Source organism: Glossina fuscipes, unplaced genomic scaffold, assembly GCF_014805625.2.
Source record: "Glossina fuscipes isolate IAEA_lab_2018 unplaced genomic scaffold, Yale_Gfus_2 61, whole genome shotgun sequence".
NCBI classification, from domain to species: Eukaryota; Metazoa; Arthropoda; class Insecta; order Diptera; family Glossinidae; genus Glossina; species Glossina fuscipes.
The window spans coordinates 5,398,594-5,426,575 of NW_023998433.1; the positions used below are offsets into that span (position 1 = coordinate 5,398,594).

Sequence of the window (27,982 nt, forward strand, 5' to 3'; positions counted from 1 at the left end):
TAAATATCAAGAATTTCTTTTGATCAATTTAACGTACATAGACGTCTTCAAATATTCGGTAAAACATGAACTCTCGTTTTTAGTGAAATCAATAGCGTAAACTAATTATTGTAGAAATTTTGCGAAATTATGTAAGGATATTTTTTAAGCAATCACTTGTGAATTATTATATTAGTACATGAAAGAACTTTATTGCGGAAACAATTTTTGTAGCGTGAAGTCTAGGATAAACTGAAAAAAGTATCTTGGCTAAAACAGTGTAATCAATATGTGAAAATTAATTTGAATTTATTGCAGAAATTTGCAAAACCGTAATCAATGTTAAATTTGCTCCGCGAATAAACAAAAAAATGTCTACTAACACTTTCAAATGTTAAAAAATTGCGAGCTATGTTTGCGTACGTTTAAGTGTATAGATTTTTGTAGAATAAATTTAAAAAATGTTCATTAATTTTTAAATATCGATATGTCTCATAGGTGCATAAATTCTTATGTGTACGTCCATTAGGTTCAGGCCGTTGACAATGATGTCGGTGAAAATGGCAGAGTTTCCTATTCAATTAAGTCTGGCAAAGGGAAAAATAAGTTTCGCATTGACTCTGATAATGGTTTGATTTTTGTTACGAAATTTATTGAGTCTGATGGAGATTATGAGTTGATTATCCGGGCTGAAGATCATGGTAGCCCAAAAAGAAGTCAGACCGCTAGGCTTAATGTTGTTGTTTTACCAATTTTGGAAATATCCCCAAATGCACCGATTATCAAGACACAAGATAGTGTAGTGGAGGTAACAGAAAGCGATCGCCCTGGCTTTCTTGTGACTCTTATACAAGCAGTAGATAAGGACAATGACTATTTATGGTACAATATAAGTGGTAAGTTGGTTATTATTCGACAAAGCAATACATTTAGATACTTCATTTTTAAGTCTTCCCTTTCAGATGGAAATGAAAGGGACGAGTTTTATATTGGACGAGACAATGGGAATATTTTACTATCAAAGTCATTAGACTGGGAAGCACAAAACTCCTACAATCTTACTATTAGCGTAACGGACGGATCGCATGTAGTTCAAACTCACCTTTTTGTACACGTTGTTGATACAAACGATAATCGACCACAATTTACCAAGGATATATACCTGGTTAATATATCCGAGAGCATTGAGGAGGAGTCTATTATAATGCAGTTGCATGCCACCGATCAAGATGAAGATAAGAAAATATTTTATACTTTGCACGGTTCAAGAGATCCATCATCGTTATTATATTTTCGTGTTGACTCGATTACTGGAAATGTAATTGTTACACAGAGATTGGATTATGAGAGGAACAATTGCCACGTTCTAACAGTTATTGCTAAAGACCAGGGCACACCAGCTAAAAGGAATTACGCCAAAATTATTGTATTAGTACACGATCATAACGATCATGCTCCAGAATTTTCAAATAAAATTGTGCAAAGGAAAATACCCGAGAGTACAACCGTGGGCGCTAAAATTGTACAGCTAAATGCCATCGATAAAGACAGTGGTCTAAATGGCGAAATTAAGTACACTCTAGTTACGGGGAATGTTGGTAACATCTTTGAAATTGACAGCTCAATTGGTATCGTTTACCTTGCGCAAAGTCTGAATATAATGCAAATACAGGAATATATGTTGCAAATAAAAGCTACTGATTGCGGTCAACCACCATTGTCTTCTCAAATACCCATTCATATTATTGTCACCATGTCGGAAAACGATCCACCACGTTTTAGTGCCCCAACGGTATCCGTAGAAATTTATGAAAATCTTCCGTTAGGTACTTTTATTACCGTTGTCGAGGCTAGATCATCATCATCCGTCTTCTATGACATTGTTAACGGCAATGATGATGGATTATTTTATATAAATCATTCGACAGGCATGATATTAGTAAATTTACAAATTGATTATGAACGATTCAAGTAAGTGAGAATGGATAAATGGTCAGTAGATATATATGATATTTCAATGGACGTCAATTCATGCCCTTGTCTAGATTCATCAATATTACGATAAGTGGAACAAATATGGCGTCAATAACATCATATCAGAATGTTCTCATTCACGTGCTCGATGTTAATGATAACGCACCATTTTTTGTGCAAACAGAATATTTTGGACATATATCAGAAGCGGCTGCAGTGGGAACATACATTCACAGAAACGACTCCCAAAGCAGGTACGATAAAAAAAGAAACATGTTCACTGCTTTCAAACAAAAATAAAGATATCGGGCAATTTGATTTTCGTTAATAAGGAAACCTAGAAGAAATTCAAATTACCCTAAAATCATGATTGCTTTTTTTCCTTAGTTATCCATACACTGTAAAGTTTTACTGAACTTCACATTGAAGCACATATGCGTTAGCAAAAGGTTTCCACATCCGACGAGGCCTGCCTCGTACTACTGGCAGAGAAGGGAGCAATTTTTTCTGTCTTGTTCTTTGAAAGTTAATCCGAAAATATGACACCAAGATTTTCATTAGGTTTGAGACGGAATGGTGCGGAAATTTTTGCCTCCCGGGAAGTAGTCGCATTATAAATCTATACAGTAAGCTTTATAGATTTACTCACGTCGTTTAATAATTGAATTTTTCGACAACTTTTAATTTGCGGACAAAATTCGAAGAAAATCAAAATTTATATGAGTTCTGCATTCAGAATTAAACGATTACTTTTAAATAATTTTCTAAATCCTCTTTTCCTTTATCGCTAGAGAACAGTGAAAATGACAAATTTAATTTAAAGCATACTTAGCCACTACGTATCTGTTTGCTTTGTTTATAGCTTCTCTTATACACACAACTACTAGGAAAGAACTAACACAATCAAGAAAATAATTCGCGGTAATAGCTTGCGATCTGTACCAGATATCGATCCAGATTTGGACATGTGGATTTCGATTTATAATTTATATGTATATATTTATATATTTTCTCTTTTTAGCGGTTTAATCTTTCTTAATGCAACAGATATCGATGTTGGTAAAAATTGTTTACTCGACTATACAATAATGGATGATGAAGCTAAGCGCTACTTTCAAGTTGATTCATCCACTGGAACAATAAAACTTTTGCGTAAGCTGGATTATGAAACAAAGGAATTCTTCAAATTTGATGTCATGGTGGGCACATCTGATTTAATAAATTTATTTTATTATACATCAACAATATTTAACGCATTATGCAGGTTAATGATATGGGAAATCCGAAATTATATTCCCATACACTAGCCACGGTTCATATAAAAGTAATTAACGTTAACGATTGTCCGCCAGTGTTTAGTAAAAGGGACGTAAACGTAACATTGTATATACCAACGTATGAAGGTGTGCAGGTAACAAAGGTCACCGCTATCGATTCGGATAAAGATGGATATTCCGAAATTCGTTATGATATCGTCGATGGCAATATTGACAACTGTTTCGAAATTAACAATTCTACAGGCGTAATAACGACAAGGTAAATAATATTTTTCAAGCAAACACAAACAGCATCCACTGCCTATGTATCAAACTAAAATCGACGAAATCATTAAAAAGACAATTTACTGAGTCACTCTTATCCTGAAATAGCTTTTGATATAAGTAAAAATCTGACCTACTTGAAATAAGTAAGAAGATTATAGTTGTGCCAGACGAATCACCCTATGCCACTTCACCAAAATCTATATAAGAGCACATTTTTTATGAAAGCCTCCATATTGGAGAATGCCGCCGCACAAATGAACTGGCGTCATCTAAGGTTGGAAAATTTAATTTATTTCTTAACAAGTTCATTAGTATAGTCTATACCGTATACAGGGTATATTGGTTGTGTGTATGGAGCATCCAGACTGACTTGAAACAGACTCATGTTTTATTTTTTATTTTATTTATTTTAATTCTACTTATACATGAAACTCAACTAAACAAATAACAGTTGAGTTCAATTGGCACTTAAAGCAAAACTTGTATTAAATTAAAATAAAACTTAGTATAAGTGCAATAAAACAAATAAGAAGGAAAAAAAAAGAAAAAAGAAAAAAAAGCATGTACACAACCAGCATAGAGCCACGCTTACAACCGGTACAGGACCAAATTGCAAATGAACCCCTAAGCCATCGCAAACATGCATAAGCCTGGCAACCGATAATACTTAATAACAATTCATTTTCGAATCGTAACGACTTTTAAGGATAAAAGCTAGTTTATGTTATATTTAAGGTATTTTGATGAAACTTGGTAGACTGACGTCCTTTACCTCAAGGGCTACTGGCTATTGAAAATGGTTTGGATTTGGCTTCTCTTTCGGCTCCTTCCCATAAAAAGTCTTTGCAAAGTCCTTCTTTGAATAACCGCATTAAGCAAAGTGGTACAGGATGTTTTCTGATGACCCATGGCGGGCTATAATGTTTTTACTTGTTTTAAATTGAACTTTTGCAATTTATAAAGAATTTTAGTTCGTAGTAAACGTGACGGCAGAAGTATGCTTTATCGTTTGGTAAACCAACCAAAATGAATTAAAGTTCATTGCTTGTTAAATAAATAAATTTAGCAAATAAGTAGATATATCAAATAAAGAGGAAATTGAAATCTTTATTTAAATGTGAACAATGCCGCATTAACCGCTTAAGGAAGTGATTAAAATTTTTGTAAGAGAAAGCAAAAATTTAAATTTAGAATTTGAATAGAATTTGAAGGGTAATTAATATAGTGAATAGTAGCATAAAAATATAAACCTCTTAAGACAGTCCTTCAAAACAGTTGAGAAATTTTTATAACAATTATGCCAATATTGCACAAATTGCGCGTTACTTTACGATATCTATCAAGTTCGAAATTTACACCAAAATGTACTATTTTTATTATATCCTATAAGTTGTGTGCGCTTTTGACCCAATTTACTTGATCCCCTTTTTAGAAACGTTGAAAAATTAAACACATTTTATACGTTACACACACGTGCATCCGATGGTTTGTATTCCACAATAGTTCAAGTTGATGTTATTATTGAAGGGAGTGAAAATTCTGGAATTTCATTTCGAAAATCAAGATATGAATTGTCAACGGTTGAAAATTCAACAAAAATATCCACTGTTGGTGTGATAAATGTCGTAGGCAATTTGTTATTTGAAAATGTGGAATATCGAATTTTGAACCCTACAAATTTATTCGAAATTGGCAAAACATCGGGAGCCATAAAGACAACCGGTATTGTATTCGATCGCGAAGTTGTAGATAAATATAAATTAATAGTCGAGGCTATGTCAATTCTGTATAAAAATAAACAGAAATATATACGTCGGTCAATAACACATGTCGACGTATGTATATTGGACGTGAACGATAATTGCCCCATGTTTGTGAACTTGCCATATTATGCCACCGTATCGCAAGAAGATATGAAGGGTACAGTCGTAACACAAGTGAAAGCGATCGATTTGGACAGTTTCGAGAACGGTGAAGTACGTTACGAAATGAAGAAAGGCAATGGCGAATTGTTCAAAGTCGAACGCAAAACGGGGGAAATTATTTTGAAGCAACCAATTGAAGGACACGATAGAAGTTACGAACTTATAATAGCAGCTTATGATGGAGCAATTATACCGTGCTCAGCAGAAGTTTCGGTTTCAATAAAGGTAAGTAAAGTTAATTTTACGAAACATTACGTACTTTAACGCGTTTATGTTGCCGCCAAAAGGTGGTTGACAGATCTATGCCTATCTTTGATCGGCAATTTTATTCGGACAGTGTTAAGGAAGACGTTGAGATTTTTTCAGCTTTATCGGTATCTGTCCAAGCTGAAAGCCCGATGCAAAGAAAATTAATATACACGATAGCATCTGGAAATGAAAATGAGTTTTTCGAAATTGATTATAGAACGGGTAAGTAAAAACTTCTATTTTTGATCAAGAAATTATTTTATTTATTAAATAATAAACGCAAATTTCAACTAATTTTACTTTTTATGGATTGTTTATTTTTTTTCATCAAAAAGCAACGTTTTTTTAGTTCAGCAAACAAAATTGAGATTTTTTCCTTTGTTTTGAAAATTTTGTAATTAACGTCCCTAAAACGACTGTAACTTGTAAATTGATGGTTTGGATTTCCTGTACTTTTGATATACGTCGTCTGAAAATTGCCACTATCAACAAATCATCTGGATTCATCAATAGTAACGGCATCTATATCTCATCTTAAGATCTTATTGAGTGATGTGTTATCATACGGAAATTCGGACATCTCTGTATATAAGAAACAGGCCGCCCTCATTTGTGAAGTGGTCAAGCAATGCAAACCTATCGATATAGTCATTGCGTTGGGTGACTTCAATTTGCCTCAAGTCACTTGGTGTTACAGTGATAGTTCTGGCTGTTTGATTCCTACCTCAACATTTGGTAGAGCCGTTGTGTTCTTTAATGAGTTATCTGATCATAATTTAGTTCAATACAATCGTAACCCCAATTGTAATGGTAGACTGCTTGATCTCTGCTTTGCCAATTTTCCTGAGATTTGCGTTAATCGTTGTCTTCCGTTTAGTTTACCTGAGGATTCATATCATCCAGCATTGGGTATTTCCTTTCATTACAAGCACGTTGGTTCGTCGAACTACTATAACGTTCCAAATTCAAATTTTTCATATACATTTTATGATTTCCATAAAATCAATGTTTCCATGCTAAAACCACATCTTTCTCATATTGTGCTCAGTAGGAAGTATTCATAGTTTACTATCGTCGTTCTACAATATATTAAATCAAGATATTTCTGCATCCGTTTCGATTAAGCAGTCCCGTCCTCGAAGCAAGTGTCCTCCGTGGTTTAATAAAACAATTAAATATTACAAGAATAGGAAAAACAAGCTTTTCAAAAAATTTTCGAAAAGTGGTTTTTCTTTCGACTGTTTCGCTTACTCAGTGGCAAGGCATAAATTTAATTCCCTCTAGCGCCAATACTACTGCAGATAACTTTAATTTGTTAAATCCTCCTTGTTTGCTAATCGTAAATACTTTTTTAAGTTCGTTAATTCCAAAAGAAAAATCTCCATAAATCTCCATAAATCTCTAAAAAATTGTTTGCCTGGAGCTGATGCAATCCCCTTCTGTGTACTTATATCTTCTGCTGGCGAGCTATGTGGTGTTATCTCAAAGATTTTTAACAAGTCCTTGAATTTAGGTGTTTTCCCTTTGTGTTGGAAGACTTGTGTACTTATTCCTATTCATAAAAGTGGTAGTAGACAATTTGTAGAGAACTACAGAGGCATTGCCAAGTTGAGTGCCTTGCCTAAACTGTTCGAGCGAATTGTGGCTCAGCATACAGCCTTTTCCATGAAATCATATATTTCTCCCCTTCAACATGGTTTTTGAAAGGGAAGATCTATGGTCACCAATCTGTTAGAGTTTACTTCTCATGTTTTCAAGCCTTTTTCTAATGGCTCCCGCACTGATGTCATATACACTGAGCAAAGCGTTTGATTTGGTTAATCATAGACTACTTATCTTTAAACTCCAAGCCTCTGGCTTACCTTTATTCTTAGTGGAATGGTTAAGCTCTTATCTGCATGATAGATCATTCAGGGTTTTGTTTAACCTCAATACCTCGGATGAATTCCCCGTGATGTCTGGCGTACGTAGAAATAAAAAATTGATTTTCTTGCTCATTGCTCATAAACTACAACAGATAAGCTTACAAAAATTCGAACGACAATTCTATGGACAATGTAGTACCTCTACAAAAATGGAAAAAATTGCATGCAGCCTGCGCAACTGTGTAGAAGTTGTAGTAAACATTCTTCCGTTCGCAAGAATGAAGGTGGCGCCTACATACTTGTCAAAGAACTTGAAAATGACTTCACACCTACACCGCCCTCACATTTATATAACAAAAGCACCGTATGTTTTGCCTGTTATTCATGAAGTACAACACATACACCATATAAATTTCTTATTCTGAAAATGGAAAACATAACCCGGGCTCACTCAATGTGGTAGAATATATAAATTTAATTCTTTTTCATTTTTTTAGGATCACGGTGATGGGCATAAAAGAATGAGTCACGGCTGTTTATAATTTTCTTACTTATTTTTATTTTAGCTGTATTATCGGTTGTGAACAAGTTGGATTTTGAAACCCAACCTCGGTATGAATTGTTGGTCAGAGCAACTGATAGCGTTTCTGGTGTTTTTGCGGAAATTACCGTTTCCATTAACGTAGAAGATTCAAATGACTGTTATCCTGAAATAGAGAGTGATAATTATAATATTAGCATATCAGAAAACACTCTGTATGGTACACAAATTCTGAAGATTAATGCAACAGATCGCGATACAGACGCAAATGGTGCTCTATCTTATCTAATCGAATCGGTCAACGGGGATCTTGACTCGCATTACTTTCTTATCGATGTTCAAGATGGGTCGTTATATCTTAAACACATGTTGGACTACGAAGAATGCAAGCATTATCATATAATTGTTATTGTAAAAGATCATGGAACGCCGTTATCGTTAAGTTCGAAATCAAATATATGGGTTAAAGGTAAATATTGAAAAAATAGGTAAAGTATTCAGATGGATGTTAAATATGGGCATTTTTTTCGATTTTTTTAGTGGAAGACTTAAATGATAATATTCCTAGATTTGTTGAGCCATCATTCTCCAGTAAATTATCAACTTTATCCACTAGAGGCGAATTTGTGACTCTTGCGAAGGCCTATGATGCGGATGATTCCGATAATTTAAATTTAAAATACAAAATTGTTGACGGCAATGAGCATCAAGTTTACGCTATTGAAGAAAGCAATGGTCTGATTACGCTACAAAATAATCAAAAGCTGTATAATCACAAACAAACTGTATTGAACGTATCGGTTACCGATGGTATTCATACGACTTATGCTAGAGTAAAAATTGCGCTGTTGCCGGAGAATATTCACAGTCCTCAGTTTGAAAAACTAGTATACGAAGCCGCAGTACAGGAAAATCAAAAATCCCAACAACTAATAATAACTGTAAGTTAAAGCAAAAAATAAGAAATATTTAAGATTACGTACGTATTTCAATTGATTGTGAACGTTTTAGGTGAAGGCCTATGACAATGATTTCGGAAAATATGCTGCAATTTCATACGAAATAATTGGCGATGACTTAAATGCTCTCTTTAAGATAGATAAGGCTAGTGGAGCTATTTTCACATTGCACGAGCTTGATCGAGAAACTCAAACGTCTTATGATCTATTAGTAAAAGCTACTGATGGAGGCGGAAAATTTTCATATACTTCCGTTAAAATCAAAGTTTACGATGAAAATGATAATGAGCCGATCTTTTTATTAAACGAATACAAAATTACTTTAAAAGATGATACAAAGCCGGGTTCACTTGTACTCAAAGTAAGTCTAAACAAAGTAAAAGTAATATCAACTTTCCGAACTTAATTTGCGAAAACGAAGTCGCGACAGGATGTGTCTCCAATGCATGCTGGTCAAGAATTGATTCTTTAATACATACTCCTATGCTTTCGAACAGCAAATGCTCGATTGATGTAAAGCTTAAATAAGAACTGAAAATCCCTAATGCTTTAAGAGTCCAAGTAAAACAGAAATTTTTTTTTGGCATAACATACAAGCTGTAACACAACTGCAAACAAAAAAAAAATTAAATTTAAATATGTTATTTTGCTTCCACTACAGCATCATGTGGATATATTCATTCATAAAAGCGTTCGCAATGTACGGAAGGAAGCTTCAGTGAATCCTTTATAAAATACATTCTTGATCACTATGATGAACCGAATGAATCTAGGCATGTTCGTCTGACCGTTTGCGTAGTAATTGCAGCAAAAACATTTTGGAATGCAAAAATTATTATTATTATTAAAAGTTCCAAATCTGCAGAGATGTTGAAAGTTCCTGTACGCAGAGGGATATTAAAAATAGTTGAGAATAGATCAAAGGAAAAGCGTACAGCAACACAACACCTGAGAACATCTCCGCTTTATGAGGTTTTTGTTCATTACTTGTAAATCAACGATAAAAATTTCTGCGTATATTTTATGAGTGTTCTTAATATAACTATACTGAAATAGAAAAAAGCGTATGCATCCATCGATATTGTAGACTATTTAATTTTATTTTTTATTTATTTGGGTTTTTCTTTTTCGTTTTTTTTTTAACAAAAAGACGGTGCGCGTTTCCTATAAAATAAATCCCGCAATGAATTTTTTTTTTGGATGTCGAGTTAATATGGACGGAGCTGATAAATTTGTGGCTTATATGTCCAGATAATAAAGAGTAGTAATTATTAGCAAGAAATGTATATAAAACAAACAAAAAAAAAAGCTGCGGCCATGGTAGCTAAAGCCGATATGTTAAGTTTAATTGTAGATTGTTGAATTATTGAAAGTGATGTAAAAATGGTGTTGCAAACTTTGGCTGAAAAAAAGAATGTTATAGAGATAAAATACGATGGAACGTAAAAAAAAAAGATTAAAAAAAAGTGTCATAAATTAAAAAGATAAATTCGCTTTTTTAATAAAGCAAGTTAGTTCGCCGTTATTACGTGCCACAAAGAGATCGGGCAGATCGTCGTATAATTTGAGAAAGCCAAAAGAACTTCTAATATCATCAAGTGTATGATAGCTAAAAACTAGACGCTCAGGAAACTCGCAAATATTACAAACTTCACAAATATCACATGGTATAGCACGAATCGTTTTTAAAGACACCCTATGATAAGTGTGATCACTCATGAGTCTATAAAGGATTTTGATTTCCCAACAATTAAAGGGGTTTAAAGCTAAATGTAGGATTTATTTTATAAGAAAGCTGATTGGATTAAACAATCTCTTTAATCAATTTAGCAATCTCTTTAAATTCATCATTTACTTGTTGAAAGAAGTTACGAATTTCCCGTATTACTTCATTGGGAGTATATTTAATAAACAGAGTTGTGTCATCAATTTGAGCTCTTTTTGCATGAAAGTCAGCTTTTTTCATTTAAAAAAACCGCATTAATCAGATACGTAAACAAGATGAAGTCATCCACTTGAGATTCATATAACATTGTGCGTATATGAAACACCTCTTGATTATCTGCATCTCTTTTATTTATTAGAAGCAGAGCTGACTTACCATCGAAAAAACAACAAAATTTTTGGATACAATAAATAATAGTTACCTTAATAGCATGCAGTTCAATAAAAGCCGAGGAAAGTTCCTACGCAACTTTGACTTTATGCCCTATGTTAGACAAATGTTTCACTGCCGAGAAGCCAGATACATTATGTCGAATGGAACCGTCAGTGTCATATACGTTATAGCTGTTGTTGTAATAAAGAAGAAGCTTTTCTTGACATAAGATCCTCATGCAAAAGAGATTGAGATTTTACTTCGAGGGAGAGATCGATTCAAGGAGATTCATGAAGATTCTATATTTATTGGTAACAAAATTCCAGAGAGGCATTGAATTTGAGAATATATTGAGGAGTTGAGGAGGTCAGTCTAATACAACATTTTAACATTCTATTTTCAAATGTTTGTATACGTTTCCCAATATATTTTGGAAAATTTCAAGATGTGGAAAGTGCAATTTCAATCTTGGACCTGACTAAAGCTTTATACACGTTCAAAGCTTTTTAGAAGGCAAACCTGACTGATTGTTAGTCATGAATTTGATGATATCGCGTCCAGATTGACAATCTTTGAAGGCTTTCTTACAAAGTTCACGGATAGTTACGCTGTCATTTAAAATTTTACCAAGAAATCGAAAAGATTTCACTTGACTGACTTTAGTTCCTTTGATAAAGAGCCTAATTTCGCAAAATAAGTAGTATATGTTTTAGTGGGATTAATGTATGAATTAAGATCGGTACATACGTCGACATGCTTTTATCGAGAGGAAAAGTATGAATCCGCAGATACAATTAAGAAATCATCTGCGTATTTAAAAATATGAGTTTTGTCATCTTGAAGATCATGTAGTTGTATATAGATTGAAGAGTATGGGGCTCAAGCAAAATGCTTGGATAAAAACTTTAGTATCCACAGATGTATTTGAAGAGTAGTTGAAAAGTTTAAGAGAATTCCGCCAAGCTTAATCAAGTTGACGCAATCATAGGCTTTGCTGATATCCAGGGAAAGCATAACAACTATTTTACGAGCTTTTTTAAAATTAGCTATAAGAAGAGTTTAACGCATATATTCGTAGGCTTGCGCTTATGACACGCATAAGAACGAATTGGGATAATGTTCCAACTTTTCAAAAAATCGTTTAGCCCCTCTTTAACCATAAGGTTATGAGATTTTATGCTTATTTATCATAAGGCAAACAAGACCGAATGTTTACAATCATTTTGTACGCTCCTTAAATGAAGATATATTATCTGCCTAGAAATGGATTACTTTAAAAATGAATATGGTAGATACTGCGATTACTTTTTTCTTAATAATACTAGCGATATTGGTATCAAATAAAAGAACATGCGAAAAACATAGTGGTGGGTATACGAGATTCGGCCCCCGTCAAATATAACTTTCTTACTTGTTTTCTTCTTATTTTTTCTTATTTTTATTCTTTTTTTAAATTCTTGTTTCTTTCCTCTTTTTTTTTGCATTAACACAAAAAAAACGCATCAGAAAAAATTTTTCAGCTGTTTGTTAAACGTCGTATTGTTTCAAGTGTTGATCGTATTACTTGTATGCACATTTAACTTTAAAGCTTATTAGTGGTTTCCTTTAATCCCTGGGAAATCAAAATTCTCTAAAGACTCATGAGACCCTTACGATAAAATATATTTAAAAATAATTCGTGCATGTGATATTTGTGAAGTTTGTAATATTAGCGCGAGTCTGCTAAACATCTAATTTTTAAATGTCGTAAGCTTGACGGTATCAGAAGTTCTTTTGGGTTTTCAAGATTTATGGTGGCCTCCTCGATCTTCTTGCAGCAAAAAATGTACACCATCTCGGTGAACTATTTTTTTTACGTTCATTCGAAATTTAGCTCTAAAACATAGTTTTCTCAGCCTAACTTTGTAACATTTTTTTTTTTTTACATCACTTCCAACAACTCCACAATCTACGATTCTACAAAACCGCAGTTTTTTTTTTTTGTGTTTTGTTTACATTTGCTAATAATTATCTGGACATATAAACCACAAATCTTATTGGCTTAGTCCATCTAAACTTAAAAAAAAACAAAAGACGATGCGTATAGAAGTTTCAACCATAAGCGAATATGATTTTCTTACTTACTCATATATCGCGTTTACTCACTATCGTAAGGATAGATTTAAAATTAGAATTAATTAATTTGAATTATTCCTCAGATTGAAGCCACTGATCTAGATGAAGGCAATAATAGCTTGCTAATCTACGCAATTGAAGACGGAACTTTTAATGAATTCTATAAGGATTATTTTGTAATGAATACGAGCGGCGAATTGAATTTGATTAAATCGCTGGAAAACATTTCATATAGTTTTGCGCAGTTTTTTGTCAGAGTCACGGATAATGGAAGTCCGCCGCTAAATAATAAGGTACCAGTTTCGATTCAAATAGTTGCCGCGAATACAACCGTTCCTTTCTTTGAGAGATCATCTTTGATTATAAATGTTGAAGAATCGACTGCGCCAGGTTCTACTTTAGTTAAGCTGAAACCGATTGGAAATTTTTCTGTTAAACTTTATCTTGCAACTGAGACAAAAAAATTTTCAATTACCGAGAACGGTGAGATACTTTTACTGCAAACATTGGACCGTGAATTAAACAGTGTGGAGCATATTGTTGCTATGGCCGAAACGATCACCCTGCCGCAACTACATGCTCGTGCCGATGTTTATTTTCACATTCAAGACGAGAATGATCATCATCCGAAATTTGGTTGCGCTGTTTATAATGTAAATATACCGGAAAATGCTGATAAAGGTACTTCCCTGATTAAAGTAACAGCTACCGACATCGATGAAGGACCAAATGGTGATGTTCGTTACGTTATCGAAGACGAAACGTTTTCGAATTTATTTGAAATTGATTTGTACTCTGGATGGATAATATTGTTATCAGCATTAGATAGAGAGTTGCAGTCAGAGTATTATTTAAATGTTGGGGCAACAGACAACGGTCACCCTAGGCACATATCAAAAGTCCCCGTTGCAATAATGGTTACCGATTATAATGATAATCCGCCAGTATTTAAACAACAACAAGAAAGTCAGCAGATCGATGTATTTGAAAATGCTCTACCGGGTACAGTGCTATATAATTTCCGGTTAACTGATTTAGATCTTGAGAAAAACAATTTCGAATATTTCATATTATCCGGAGATAACCATTCCCAATTTCAAATTGGAAATACTGGAGACCTTTTCGTATCTAAATTACTCGATTACGAATACATATCAAATTACAATTTAACAGTGGCTGCAACCGAAGGCAAATTTGTCGCATATACGAACGTTTCAGTTACTGTGAAAGATGTTAACGATAATTTCCCAATTTGCATCACACCACGTTATAACATTACTATCAATGAGATGACGCCGATTGGCACTTCTCTACTTAAAGTAAACGCTCTTGATGCAGATGGTTATGCTAATAATAAGCTGCGTTACTACTTATCGGGTAACGACTCAGATGATTTCTATGTAGATAAGGACAATGGCATAATAAAAGTGGCCAGGGTTATTGATAGGGAGCGCCATCCCAAATACTTGCTCTATGCGCATGTTCAAGACGGTCAAGAGTTATCACAAGAATGCACTTCGGAAGTAATTATATCAGTGAACGACGTTAACGATAATAAACCCGAATTTTCTATGGCACAGTATATCGCCAGCGTACCCGAAGACGCACAAATACAAACCATAGTTACAAAAATTCATGCTACTGATAAAGATTTTGGCCAAAATCGAAAAATCTCATACTTCTTTACAGAAGCGAATGATTTTTTTAACATAAGTCAATCCAGCGGGATAGTTAAATTAATCAAAACTCTAGATAGAGAAAATATTTCCATGTTTAATATCACAATAATGGCACAAGATCATGGGCAGCCGAAAATGTTCTCCACTACAAATCTCATAATACATGTACTGGACATTAATGACAATCCGCCCGAGTTTAATATGAAACAATATAAAACGTATGTGTCTGAAAATGCTACCATTAATACCGAGGTTTTGAGAGTGTTCGCTACCTCGAAAGATATTGGTGTCAACGCTGAGATCTCCTACTACATCATTGGAGGTAATGAGCAAAATAAATTTTCCATCGATAAAAAAACTGGAATAATATCTACGACAAGCGAAATCGATTTCGAAAAGACAAAGGCTTTCTTTCTCACAGTACAAGCTATCGATGGTGGTTCTCCTCCACTCAGTAATCAAGCCTTCGTAAATGTAACGATATTAGATGTGAATGATAATCAACCACAATTCGCACAAAATGTGTATCGTGTGCGGATCAGCGAGGATGCTAAAAAGGGAGAAAAGGTTCTACAAATTATTGCCACTGACGAGGACTCCCACCAAAATGGTGTTATAAAGTACAACATTGAACGAGGTGATAGACTGAAACAGTTTTCGATAGATGAATTTACCGGTTACGTTTATGCACGCGATAAACTCGATCGAGAGACGATTTCTTCCTATGTTCTAGAAATACGCGCTTGCGATACTGGTTCTCCAGAACTTTGTAATTATATCGAAATTAACGTTGATATCTTGGACGTAAACGATAATCCGCCAATATTTAAAAATTCGAATTACAGCGTGATCTTGCAGGAAAACAAAGCGTTAGGTTTTGAAGTTATAAGTTTCGAAATAAACGATGCCGATGAGCCTCCAAATACCAGCCCATATACGTACGACTTTAGAAGCGGTAACGAGGGGGGCTTTTTTCGTCTTGAACAGGACGGTAGCCTGAAAACCGCGGCTAAATTTAATCACCGTATATGTGACCTTTACATTTTGCAAATACGTGTCTTTGACAATGGAACCCCACCACTATATTCCGATACATGGGTTGCAATACAAATAATTGAAGAGAGTCAGTATCCGCCTGTTATAACACCCCTAGAAATTACAATTAATTCCTATGAGGATGACTTTGCCGGTGGGTTTTTAGGCAAGGTTTATGTCACAGATCAAGACACGTATGATACATTTACATTTGAGCTTATGCCAACCGTTGACCAAACGTACTCACCGCTTAAGCTTTTTAACATATCACGTAGCAACGGAGATCTCTTTGCTATTAAAAACTTGGATATAGGGGTATATCAAATCAATGTGACCGTTTCCGATGGAAAATATTTATCGCATACTATTGTTAAACTAAATGTGGAAATGATCACACCAGAAATGGTCCAAAATGCAGTTGTCATTAAAATTAGTAAAATTACACCCAAGGATTTTATTTTGAGTTATCGTAAAGGATTTATACGCGCCATTAGGGATGTAATGCGCTGTAGACAAAAAGACGTTGTAATCCTGTCTTTAGGCCACGTACCGCAAGCTCTATTGGCGAATGTTCAGATATCTTCAAATTCCACTATGTTACGAGAACAACCATCTACAAACAATGTCATAATGACTATAAACCCGCGTTCGCCGCATAACAATTTGGAAATTGTTCTAGCAGTAAGAAAACAACAAATTGTTCCAACATCAGAAGCATATTTTTCTTCTGAGGACATTCGAAATTTACTCGCCAAAAAATTTGAGCAAATCCAAGAAAGTTCAAATCTTATCATTGAAAAATTAATAACCAATGAATGCACCACAGCGTTTCACTGTTTGCATGGCTTGTGCAAAAATCAAATTGTACTTAATAAAAGCAAACTATCTACATATCATACAGATGTTGTAAGTTTTGTTACACCCACCTATAAACTAGTGAGTGTGTGCCTATGCAGGCAAGGATACGATGGCAAAAATTGTGATGAACCCATAAATGCCTGCTCATCAGATCCATGTCCATTGCAGAAACAATGTTTGCCAGCTAATTCCACCACGGGCTATCAGTGCATCTGTCCTACTGGATATACTGGCCACTTTTGTGAAATTAAATCGCTGCAGTGTGTCAACACGAGCTGCTCTACTATATTAACATCAGTATCATTTAGTGGAAAGAGTTACGCTCATTATAAGATCAACAAATCAATGGCAAGAAATGCAGTCGAGAGTCAATTTTTATTTTCCTTTCGGATTCGAACGGTTCAACAATCAGGCACGCTTTTATACGCGAGTGGAAAAATTGATTACAGCATTATTGAAATTTTAAATGGAGCTGCTCAGTATCGTTTTGACTTAGGATCTGGTGAGGGTATTATCAGCGTTTCAAGTGTGAACATATCAGATGGTGAATGGCATCATATTTCATTAGAGAGGATGTTTAATAGCGCAAAACTATTAGTCGATAATAAGCACGCTTCGCAGGGCAGTGCACCAGGTGTGAATGTTATATTAAATCTTCAAACGAATGACATTTTTGTGGGGGCCGAAGTTAAACCTCATCAAACCATAATTGGATATGAAGACATTCAGAGAGGGTTTGTGGGTTGCATGACGGACATAAACATTGCAAATGAAGCTTTGCCTTTGTACATATCAGGTGGCAGTACAATTGCCGCCCTTAAACGTTTTACAAATGTGGAATTTTCATGTGATCCATCGAGTGTGCTTGTTAGTTTAGGAGTTTGTGGAACACAACCTTGTCTCAATTCCGGATTATGCAAAGATTTGGGGAATACTAACTTCAAATGCATTTGTCCCGAGCGATTTACAGGAAAACTATGCGAAATTGACTTGGACCCATGCGCATCTTCCCCGTGTCTTTATGCTGGTCGCTGCGAATACCTTAATCCAAGTAATTATTCCTGTTCATGCCCGTTACATCTTTCGGGCAAGCGTTGTGAATATGGACAATTTTGTACTCCAAATCCTTGCAAAAATGGTGGTATATGTGAAGAAGGGGATGGTATTCCACATTGTATGTGTCGCGGTTATACAGGACCTACTTGTGAAATTGACGTAGATGAATGTGAGAATCAGCCCTGTGGAAGTGGCGCCACATGCATAAATGAGGCGGGCAGCTTTCGATGCATATGTCCGTCCTATCTAACGGGGGCTAGTTGCGGTGATCCTTTGTATTCAAATTCCATTTCAACCAAATTAAGAAACTTTTCTATCGAACATATCACCGGCATTATATCGGGTGTAACCTTTGTGTTTGTCTTCTGCATACTTATTTTGTGCTGTATTCTTTTCAAGAAGAACTTAACGAAGAGAGATAATTCAACACGCATTAAAAATAGTTACAGGGAAGCCACTCTAAACTCGCTTTTAGAAAAAGAGAAAAACAATAAACAGAATGCCAAGTTAAGTAATTTGGAGGTGAACCACCGACCCATAAGTTATACTCCCTCATCTACCGATAACATGTTCTCAACTAATTCAAATTTTGTCAACAATCTTGACATCCTAAGAAGTTATGGTTCGGCGGGAGATGAACTTGAAAATATACCAATTGAATATCAGAAAATCAGCCTAAATAATCAAAATGTAAATTTAAATAATGAAAATATGGCGGAAGGTGATCCATCTTCATACAAGCGTGACTGGTGCGATCAAATGCAATTGAAGACGTTTTGTGAAAATAAACTCAATAATGGTAAGTTCCTTTTTGTTACGAAATATATAACGTATTTATATCTATATTGCCGTTTAAAATAGATCCATGCTTTATTATACTGATATAAGTATGTCTATCTCTCCGTATGATAGCTCTCCATATATTTTCATGATCATCCAATTGCAATTTCAGAAGCCTACTAAAAATAGATTGCATCGAATCATTTTTGCGACTATTTCCCCCATAAAGCGTTTTTTTTTAAAAGTCATTATATAAAAAGAAATCGCAATTGTCAAAATTTCGCGATAAAAATCGCTGAGTAATGAAATTTCAATGTACTAAATTAATGTACAGAATTTGAATTTAATGGGCCGAAGCATTGAATCCCATCTTATTTAAGAATTTCTGTAAATGCTACGCCTTTATTTGGGAGAATGGTGTAATTTTTAATATATCACAAGGAGAACTAGTCCATAATAGTAAATTCACATAAAAATCAAATGCACTAAATTTGGATCATATAGATCTATTTTCTATACGCCGCTCCATATAAAGCTTCTGATTAAAAATTAACCTTGATATGACAAAAATGCCTATTTTTTCATATTATATGATCAAGATTGGTCCATACTTTGACATAGAGAAATTAACTGTGTTGCATTTGAACCATATAGGTAACTTTTCGTACCCACCTCGTAAAAGGATACTCATGAAAAGTCAGCCTTTCTATGGCAATAATGTTTAACTTCTAGTACTCTGTCATGAAATAGATAAATAATAATAAAATCTTTGAGAAGGAAATTAATTTTGCAAAATTTACACCACACGGATTTGTGTTTTGGACCTTTTTCCTAAAAAAGTATGAGAACAGAGTGTAGTTGTCGTTATTTTATCATGGTGATAAGCGAAGATTTGTGTCGGCTGAAGCAGTGTAAAGTCGACTACTGGTCACCTTTTCCCAACTACAATGTTCTTACTTGTTTAAAAATCATAAACTACTGCTACTTTACTAAACTACTCAATCGATTAAATTGTTTAAGAATTCCTCCTTCCTATCTTTTTACGTATGGATTCATTGCGACTTAAGTGTTGACTCTTTCCTTATTTCTTTTGTTTATTTTTTCTTTTTTCAGAAAAATCTATGGACTTTAATATGCCTCTGAATAGGCTAACAACATTGAAACCCAGTTGCGGAAAATTGATACAGGTTGCTATGCCAAACGTGTGTCAAACAAATTATGGTGGAGAATATTCCTCGCTGGGCCAATATCATTGGGACTGTTCAGATTGGGTGCGGAACAGTCAAAATCCACTGCCAGATATAACGGAAGTTCCTGGTGCGGAAATCGCAGATTCATCTAGCTTCCAAAGTAATGATAGCAATGAGTCAAAACCTAGGTCATACGTTGTTCCAAGTAAGCAGACTTTCACTTCATTATTTGAAAATTTCCAATATTTGTTAAAATGTAGTTATAATTACATTAACCACTATTTGATGGTGTGTGCGTAACAGTAAAAAAGACGATAGGAATAATTTCAACATTTTCTAGATACTGCCATACGAATTAATCCCGCAAGAGATATTGCAACGCTGGAAGAAGAACTAGCAACAGATTGCGTTGATTCCGAATTACGAGACTGCATTCAGCCATTTCAACTGCCGCTTCTAAACAGCAATTCAATGTCAAGACTGAGTCCCATCTACTATAGTGAGAATGAAGACTATAAATCAAATTCAGGTAAATATCAAATCCAATCCATTTGAAATTCTTCCAGGCTATGATGAAATGTTCGATTAAAAATTAAAATTTTTCTTTCACGCACCTACTACTTAATACAATTCGTAGGAGAAGATATCATCGATAGTATACAAATTATTTCTATTTCCATTTTTAAATGTTCGAATGCACCTTATCTAATCGACCCATGGTCGAGTTTAGAGTGATTGCCTGGAAAGAAAGTTCAGATTCCATGTGAACAGTATTTTATTTAAAAGTTATATCACAGAAAATCGGACATTTCACAATAACCTAAAGCATATGCACTATAATTATTCACATTATTTAATACTCGTAATGTGATTTTGTTTGACCGCAAACAGTGCCTTTAAAAAATGTAACAAAATGTAAGTAAATATATGTTTTATAGAAAAATAAATTTTTTTATTGCTTTTGTTCAGGCACTCTTACAAATAATTGAGAAATTTAATGGATGCTTCAAGTTCATTATACACATCAATTTATCGAAAATCAGTAGCAATCATTTTCTGAATTTGTTAAAATAGTTTAGTTTGCTTTTTTGTTTTTTGCTCATAAATTTGGAACTCCGGGTAAAGCGAACTGCAGACTGCAATTATAAATAAAATGTTATTAGTTAATTAGATATATTCATCTAGAAATTATACGCTTTATTCATTTATTTGTTGAATTCCCACTGCAATCATATTTCTTGCTGATGGTTTTAGTTATATTGTTCATCCTTTTTTGTTTGTTTTCTCCTTTATTATAATACAGGTAAAATGTATTTACGACATCCTGATTCATACTTACCACCATTGCACCATCTAAGTGAAACTGAGGGTGAAAGTTCTGCAAATGATATTTATGAAGGGAAGAACTCAACACTGGACCCTGCTAAGAGAAAAATCAGTGGTAATATATTTAATTCATTTGTTAATATACTAATAGAATGAAATCACATTCAAGTTTAATAAAATGTTGGAACGAAAAAATACAGTCTCGTCTCAAAAATATTCTTTCGCCAAAATGATTTTATCAAATATTTGCACAAAATTGTCTATTGTGAATGGGACTGTGAGTGAATCACTTTTAAGAAGATTTCCAGTGTTCTAACGGCAGACAAATGATAAACGGACATATAGACGGAGTTTTAAGTTGACTTGCTCAAAAGCATTCATTGGGCTCGTTTTGATGTGTATTTCTGGATAGTAATAAGTTTTAGAATAAGTCAATAGTATAACTCTACCCTTTTGCCTCATTGGTATAAAAATTTCTATAAGAATAGAACACAACGATAATTTTATTTCTAATTCCATTAATATTTTTGAATACTTTTCTTATTTTCTATTTCCAGAAAACTCTGAAAGTGAATATTTATGTAACAATCATAAAAGCCATTACAACAGCAATCTTTCAGTACATCTGTGTGAAATCGAAGATTCAGAACTTGAAGAATTTTTACCTAAAGACGAGAAAAAGTAGCAGTTTATTGAATTCCAAAAATCAATCGGTTTTCCATTTATTTTCATTTAATTAGATTGTATGAAAGTATTTGTAAATAAAAAAAGGAAAAAACTTATTTCAGTATACGTGATGTATATAAATGATTCAATAAGTATAAATATAACGATAAACTATAACGACAAATAGTGTACGAAAAAAATACTTGACAACGTTCAGAAAATAAATAGCAAAACCTATAGAGCCATTAGAAACTCAAGCAACAATTGATGTCAAAGGAAAGAGCCTGTAGATTTATAATAACTAAATAAAATTATTTAATCAGAAGGACGTGTAGAGTTTTTTTCTTGAAAGACGTTTTGGGAGATAGCTGCACTGCATTATAAGTAAACATGAACTGGTAATCGATATTGGAATTTTTATTAAGAAACAAGTTTGCGAATATCAATCAATTGCAAATGAATTATGTAACGTATTATTATTATTATTATTGTTAATTTCGCCAGAGAAATAAATTCTAAGACTAAAGTCTTAAAAGCACTAGCATCTATGGCTATCGGCTTTTATTAAAAACCCTACCGCACTTGAGATTCGAACCCACGACCATTGACTTGCTAGTCGAAATTCCTCACCTTCGACTACTAAGGCGGATTATGTAACGTAATTTCAAGTCATTTTTGAAAATAAATTAATTTAACTTGAGATAATGCGCCTTTTGGATTTAACTTGACATGGTTGCTGGTTGGACCTTTTAACTTTTTCTGAACATTTTCTCCCAACTTTATTTTGATTACATTGGTTTTGGAAAAACCGTAAATTTGTTAAAGCACAAATTACAACCGAAAAATCTCTTAAGCAGACATTACAACCGAAAAATAACCATAAATCTGTTAAATCAGAATTTACAATCGGAAAATAACTATAAATCTGCCAAATCAGAAATACAACCGTAAATGTTTTGAATTGGTATCGCAAACAAACCCAATTGCGCAAAATTGGTAAAAAATTCCAAAATGCAATGTAAACATTAGTAAAATGTTTGCAATTCTTCACTTTTCTGGTGGTACATCGGGAACAGCATTACTCAAAAAACAGTAAGTTCATTTACCAAACAGCTTTCAAGCGTATAAGAAAGTTGTTATGAAAATTGAGCGAGGTTACAAACCACTGTCAGTACTAATATGCAAAATTTGATGGCAAAGCTGCATAAATATGTATCAAAAATCAAATTTGTTTATTATTCAAAGTTTATGTAAACGAAGTTAACGAAGCAATAATTCTCAATTCAATAAATACCAGACAAAATCAAGCGAAGACTCAATTTTTAATAATGGTTTATAATATATATATGTATGTATTAACACTTCCTTAGTTTATGTTTCATACCTTTCGTTTCAATTTATAAAACAGAGTTGCGTAACCAGAAGTCGTAGCAAAGTTTTTTTTTTTTAATATTACGTCGGAATGTGAATTTATTACAATTATGGTTTGGACAATCGAGGTGATTTTATTAGTCTGTGTATTAATATATTCGGATTCTGAATCGCAATTCGTTTCGAAAACTGATTTTAATTTGTTAACAGATTACGAGAAAAAGTTTACCGATACAAGCGAAGATACTGTAAATGAGTACATTGTTACATTTAAAAATTACTACCGTAAGACTTCAAGGGAGAAGTATATCCAGAAAGCCTTCATTAAAGAAAATGTAATGAATTCAATTGTGGTGTTTGTCAAGTGTTTATCATTGTCACAATATAGGTAACCGAATGGATAATATTGGAACATTCGGATTTGTCCAAATTCTACCCAAGTGATTTTGATGTGGTTCGAGTTGCAAGCGAAAAAGTTCACTTAATTCGATCGCATCCGGCAGTTAAAACAATTTCGTTGCAGCGCAGGATTCAGCGGCAACTAAAGGCTTTCCAGAATGCAAACAGCTCAAATTATTATAATCATTATTTGGGCAGACATTTACTACGAGCCCTACCTAAGGATGACTTGCCGTTCGCAATGAATGCAAACTTGCTATGGCAACAAGGTATAACCGGCAAAGGTATTAAAGTGGCTGTGTTTGACACGGGTTTAGCTAAAAGCCATCCACATTTCCGTAATGTAAAAGAAAGAACAAACTGGACAAATGAAAAGTTTTTTGACGACGGCGTTAGCCATGGAACCTTTGTCGCTGGTGTTATCGCATCGTCCAAAGAATGCTTAGGATTCGCGCCTGATGTTGAGCTTCACATATTTAGAGTGTTTACCAATAGTCAGGTAAATATTTTTCCAATAGGCATGGGAAGGTTAGCAAATGATGTAATGGGATTAAATTGCAAATTTGATTTACAGGTGTCGTATACCTCTTGGTTTTTGGATGCTTTCAATTATGCCATGTTTAGGAAAATCAACATTTTGAATTTGAGTATTGGAGGCCCTGATTTTATGGACTATCCCTTTGTAGATAAAGTTCTAGAACTATCCGCTAATAAGGTGATAATGGTGTCCGCTATCGGTAATGATGGCCCTTTATATGGCACTTTAAATAATCCTGGTGATCAAAGTGACGTTATCGGTGTTGGTGGTGTGAACAGTGAGGGCAAAATCGCCAAGTTCAGTTCGAGAGGTATGAGCACTTGGGAAATACCGAGGGGCTATGGACGTGTTAAGCCTGATATAATAACACATGGTAGTCAAGTAAAAGGTAGTAATGTGGGTGGTGGTTGTCGATCGTTGTCAGGCACTTCAGTAGCATCTCCAGTAATTGCTGGAGCTCTTGCTCTAATATTGAGTGGCGCTCTAAACAAATCGCATCAGTTCAATCCTGCTTCTGTGAAACAGATTCTTCTCGAGGGTGCAACGCGTTTGCCAAATAACAATATGTTTGAACAGGGACATGGAAAGTTGAATATCTTAAACAGCGTGGAGCTGCTGCTTTCGTATTCACCTAAAATAACTTTCAGCCCCCCGTACATAGACTATACTGAGCTGTATATGTGGCCCTACAGTTCTCAGCCATTATACTGTCAAGCTATGCCTTCGATAGTCAACGTTACAATATTGAATGGCATCTCAGTTAGCGGTAAAATTATGGCTGAACCTCTCTGGTACCCATATGTAGATAAAAATGGCCATTTGATTGATGTACAAATATCATATCCATCTCTTCTATGGCCGTGGTCGGGTTGGATGTCGATTCATATAAGTATGTATATATTCATAAGAAACATTTTTTAAATAGTTAAGTATTCATAAATAATTAATCCTGGTTGAAACCAAACCTGCTTATAATTTAACATGCATGTAAAAAACGAAAGAGGAAACCTTCATGAATAGTCGACTTAGCTCCTTTATGCAATGATACTAAATCTGAGAATTGTACATATGTATTCACATCACCTGGAGTAACGCTTGGCGCAAAGTAATCGATGATGTTAGTTCCATAAAAATTAAATTTCGCTATCACCTCACTAAAGGAATGAAAATATAAAATAGTGTGCTGCTCAAGATTTATCGTGTTTACACTTTTTTTTTTCTAGCTGTTAAAAACGATGCCTGCTTTTTTGAAGGTATTTCAAAAGGCCATATAAGCTTGCAAATACAATCGATAAATTTCGAAGACAACACCGTTAACTCCACAATACACTTTCCAATCACCGTAAAGATTATGCCGAAACCTCCAAGACATAAGCGCGTTTTATGGGATCAATATCACAATTTGCGTTACCCGCCTGGTTATATACCGCGTGATAATTTAAAAATCAAATCTGATCCGTTAGATTGGAGAGGTGATCACATTCATACAAATTTTCGGGATATGTATCAACATTTGCGGAATTTAGGTTATTATGTTGAAGTATTAAGAGAGCCTTTCACCTGTTTCAATGCGTCCGATTATGGAGCTCTTTTAATTGTTGATCCCGAAGAAGAGTTTTTTGATGACGAGATAATTAAACTACAAAAAGATGTCTTCGATTTAAGCCTGGGAGTTATTGTATTTGCCGACTGGTATAACACTACCGTGATGAGGAAGATAACATTTTTTGATGAAAATACACGTCAGTGGTGGGTTCCGGATACAGGTGGCGCCAATATACCAGCTTTAAATGAGCTCTTGCAAACTTTTGGTATTGCCTTCAGTGATTTGGTAGCCGAAGGCTACTATCGTATGGGCGAACACAGCATGTATTATGCAAGCGGTACAACTTTAGCTGCATTTCCAAATCATGAAGATAATGTTATAATATCAGCTTATTTAAATGACCAAGGATCTGAGGTGTGTAATAAAACATTTGAAAGTAATACATTCATATTATAACTATCGAAACTCAATATATTAGTATAGATGAGGGGGTCGAAGGCTGCATAATGTATAAATAGTATAGGAAATAAAATCGATTTAGTGGTAGAATGCTTCTTGATCTCAAGATTAGGAAAGAATTTTGTTCAAAAGATTCCTGTCAAGTCAATTTCGAAAATCATTTAATTCGATTCAATAGTTTGCCTATAATTAATTCTTCTGCGATTTTAAACTCTCCAACTGGACCCGGGTCAAACACTTTTATACAAAAAGAAATAATAGAAAATATAGACCCTTTAAAGTAGAACCACAGAGTGCAGTTGCACTTTTCAACGTTAGATGGCTATATTTACTTTTACACTCACTACCGAAGGATAGGGATATATTAATTTTTCCTCAAAAAGTTTGCAACACCCAGAAGAAAGTTTCATAGACGCCAATAACATACATATTATTGGTCAGCGTCAAATTTCAAACCGATTAAGCATATCCGTCTGTCTGCCGGTCTTTCTGTAATGTCTGTGGTGAACATACTTCTGGTCGCAACAATAAAGCTTTCGATATCAAATTTGTCAAAAACATTGGAATATTTTACATGCAGATAGGTCTGATGGACTGGATATGTATTTACCACGGATGAGTGGAAGAAACAAAAATTTTCTCCTAGACAAATAAATTTTATTTACTTTTGTATTTTTACAAGATAATTAATATCGAAAAGCAAAGTGGATCAACTAAAACTCTTCAACCTATTATTGGATTGTTTCAAATGCGTCCGGCTGATAAAAAAGTTGTAGTTTTACCTAAAGTATTTGAAACTGATAATTTTGACTACACTAATGAGCAACTGAACTCATCGAAATCAAATGAAAAGAATCCAATCTTAAATAAACGTATGCTATTACAACATCGTTCTCCTGTACATAATTCCGCTACGTTTGAATTAAATAAAAACCAAATATCAGCAATAGTGGGAGATAAATCTAAAAATGAGTTGGGTCGACTAGCCATTATGGGTGATTCGAATTGCATCGACTCTATAAATACGGAAAAATCATGTCTTTGGCTGTTAAATGCATTTCTGGAGTACACGATTAATTCACATAAAGCGTTGTCGTTACAAAAGCTAAACAGAATTAAGCAATATGCGACGTTGCAAAATAAATTTCATCCAAGAAGACTTGCAACATCTAATTTATTTAAATTTTCCAAAGTTGTAGACTTTAACGATCAATTAAAGAAGCGCTCCCTGGAGAAATGTCGCAAAATTCGCTTCTCGAAAAGCCTACCTTTAAACTCTACCAACACATTAGATACTTCGAAATCATTAAATATTCCAGGTAATAAAATTAATTATTGCGAACGGTATATGATATCCGATCGCAGTACTGAAAGAATTCTATTTAATTCCAGATTTTAATGAAATTGAAGACATATATGTTTCTAGATCTCATGGAAACTACTTAAATGCGTCACAGAATGTTGAGAATGATTATCGTAAAATTTCTGCCGCTGTGTTTATTGTTGCTTTAGTTATAATACTTATATATTTAAAAATGTTCAAGCCTAAAAACATCATCAATAATAAATAAGCAATGTAAGCACCGAAAGCTTTAGTACTGTTCAATATTTTGTTATAGATGAGGGATTCTAATCAGGAGAAAACCTGTGTTGACAAAACCAAAAGAATTGGGTAATAAATTGGGCAACTATAACATTTTCTAGGTATACTCTGTGTATATTCTATAGTACCTGTAAGAAAATGAAAAAAATCACCCAAGACCAACCAGTATTATAGAGTGGCGACATTTCATTGTTTTCGAATTCTTTTAAAATATTATTATCATTATT

At 34.0% G+C, this 27,982-nt stretch overlaps 2 protein-coding genes across 3 annotated transcripts in view; both read left to right on the forward strand.

The window, feature by feature from the left end:
- Nucleotides 1–22,049, forward strand: part of LOC119637736 (fat-like cadherin-related tumor suppressor homolog) — a 29,410-nt gene extending 7,361 nt beyond the window's left edge. Inside the window, exons 7-22 of one of the 2 annotated variants that reach the window (XM_038033951.1) lie at nucleotides 509–875; nucleotides 942–1,950; nucleotides 2,025–2,207; nucleotides 2,975–3,152; nucleotides 3,218–3,489; nucleotides 4,930–5,647; nucleotides 5,710–5,893; nucleotides 8,103–8,546; nucleotides 8,618–9,018; nucleotides 9,089–9,397; nucleotides 13,333–18,676; nucleotides 19,771–20,052; nucleotides 20,188–20,376; nucleotides 20,739–20,762; nucleotides 21,151–21,288; nucleotides 21,731–22,049. In XM_038033951.1, coding sequence (XP_037889879.1) covers nucleotides 509–875; nucleotides 942–1,950; nucleotides 2,025–2,207; nucleotides 2,975–3,152; nucleotides 3,218–3,489; nucleotides 4,930–5,647; nucleotides 5,710–5,893; nucleotides 8,103–8,546; nucleotides 8,618–9,018; nucleotides 9,089–9,397; nucleotides 13,333–18,676; nucleotides 19,771–20,052; nucleotides 20,188–20,376; nucleotides 20,739–20,762; nucleotides 21,151–21,288; nucleotides 21,731–21,858 — 10,170 coding nt within the window. In that variant the 3' untranslated portion in view covers nucleotides 21,859–22,049. The remainder of the gene's footprint in view (nucleotides 1–508; nucleotides 876–941; nucleotides 1,951–2,024; nucleotides 2,208–2,974; nucleotides 3,153–3,217; nucleotides 3,490–4,929; nucleotides 5,648–5,709; nucleotides 5,894–8,102; nucleotides 8,547–8,617; nucleotides 9,019–9,088; nucleotides 9,398–13,332; nucleotides 18,677–19,770; nucleotides 20,053–20,187; nucleotides 20,377–20,738; nucleotides 20,763–21,150; nucleotides 21,289–21,730) is intronic. The other variant, XM_038033952.1, reaches the window with a different exon arrangement.
- A 1,265-nt stretch (nucleotides 22,050–23,314) lies between these two features.
- LOC119637916 (membrane-bound transcription factor site-1 protease) lies at nucleotides 23,315–27,828 on the forward strand. Its single transcript, XM_038034360.1, has 7 exons — nucleotides 23,315–23,545; nucleotides 23,599–24,108; nucleotides 24,184–25,036; nucleotides 25,371–26,107; nucleotides 26,835–27,471; nucleotides 27,545–27,654; nucleotides 27,772–27,828. The coding sequence occupies exons 1-7, from the start codon at nucleotides 23,321–23,323 to the stop codon at nucleotides 27,826–27,828; spliced, it is 3,129 nt and encodes a 1,042-aa protein (XP_037890288.1). The 5' UTR covers nucleotides 23,315–23,320.
- The last annotated feature ends 154 nt before the right edge of the window (nucleotides 27,829–27,982 follow it).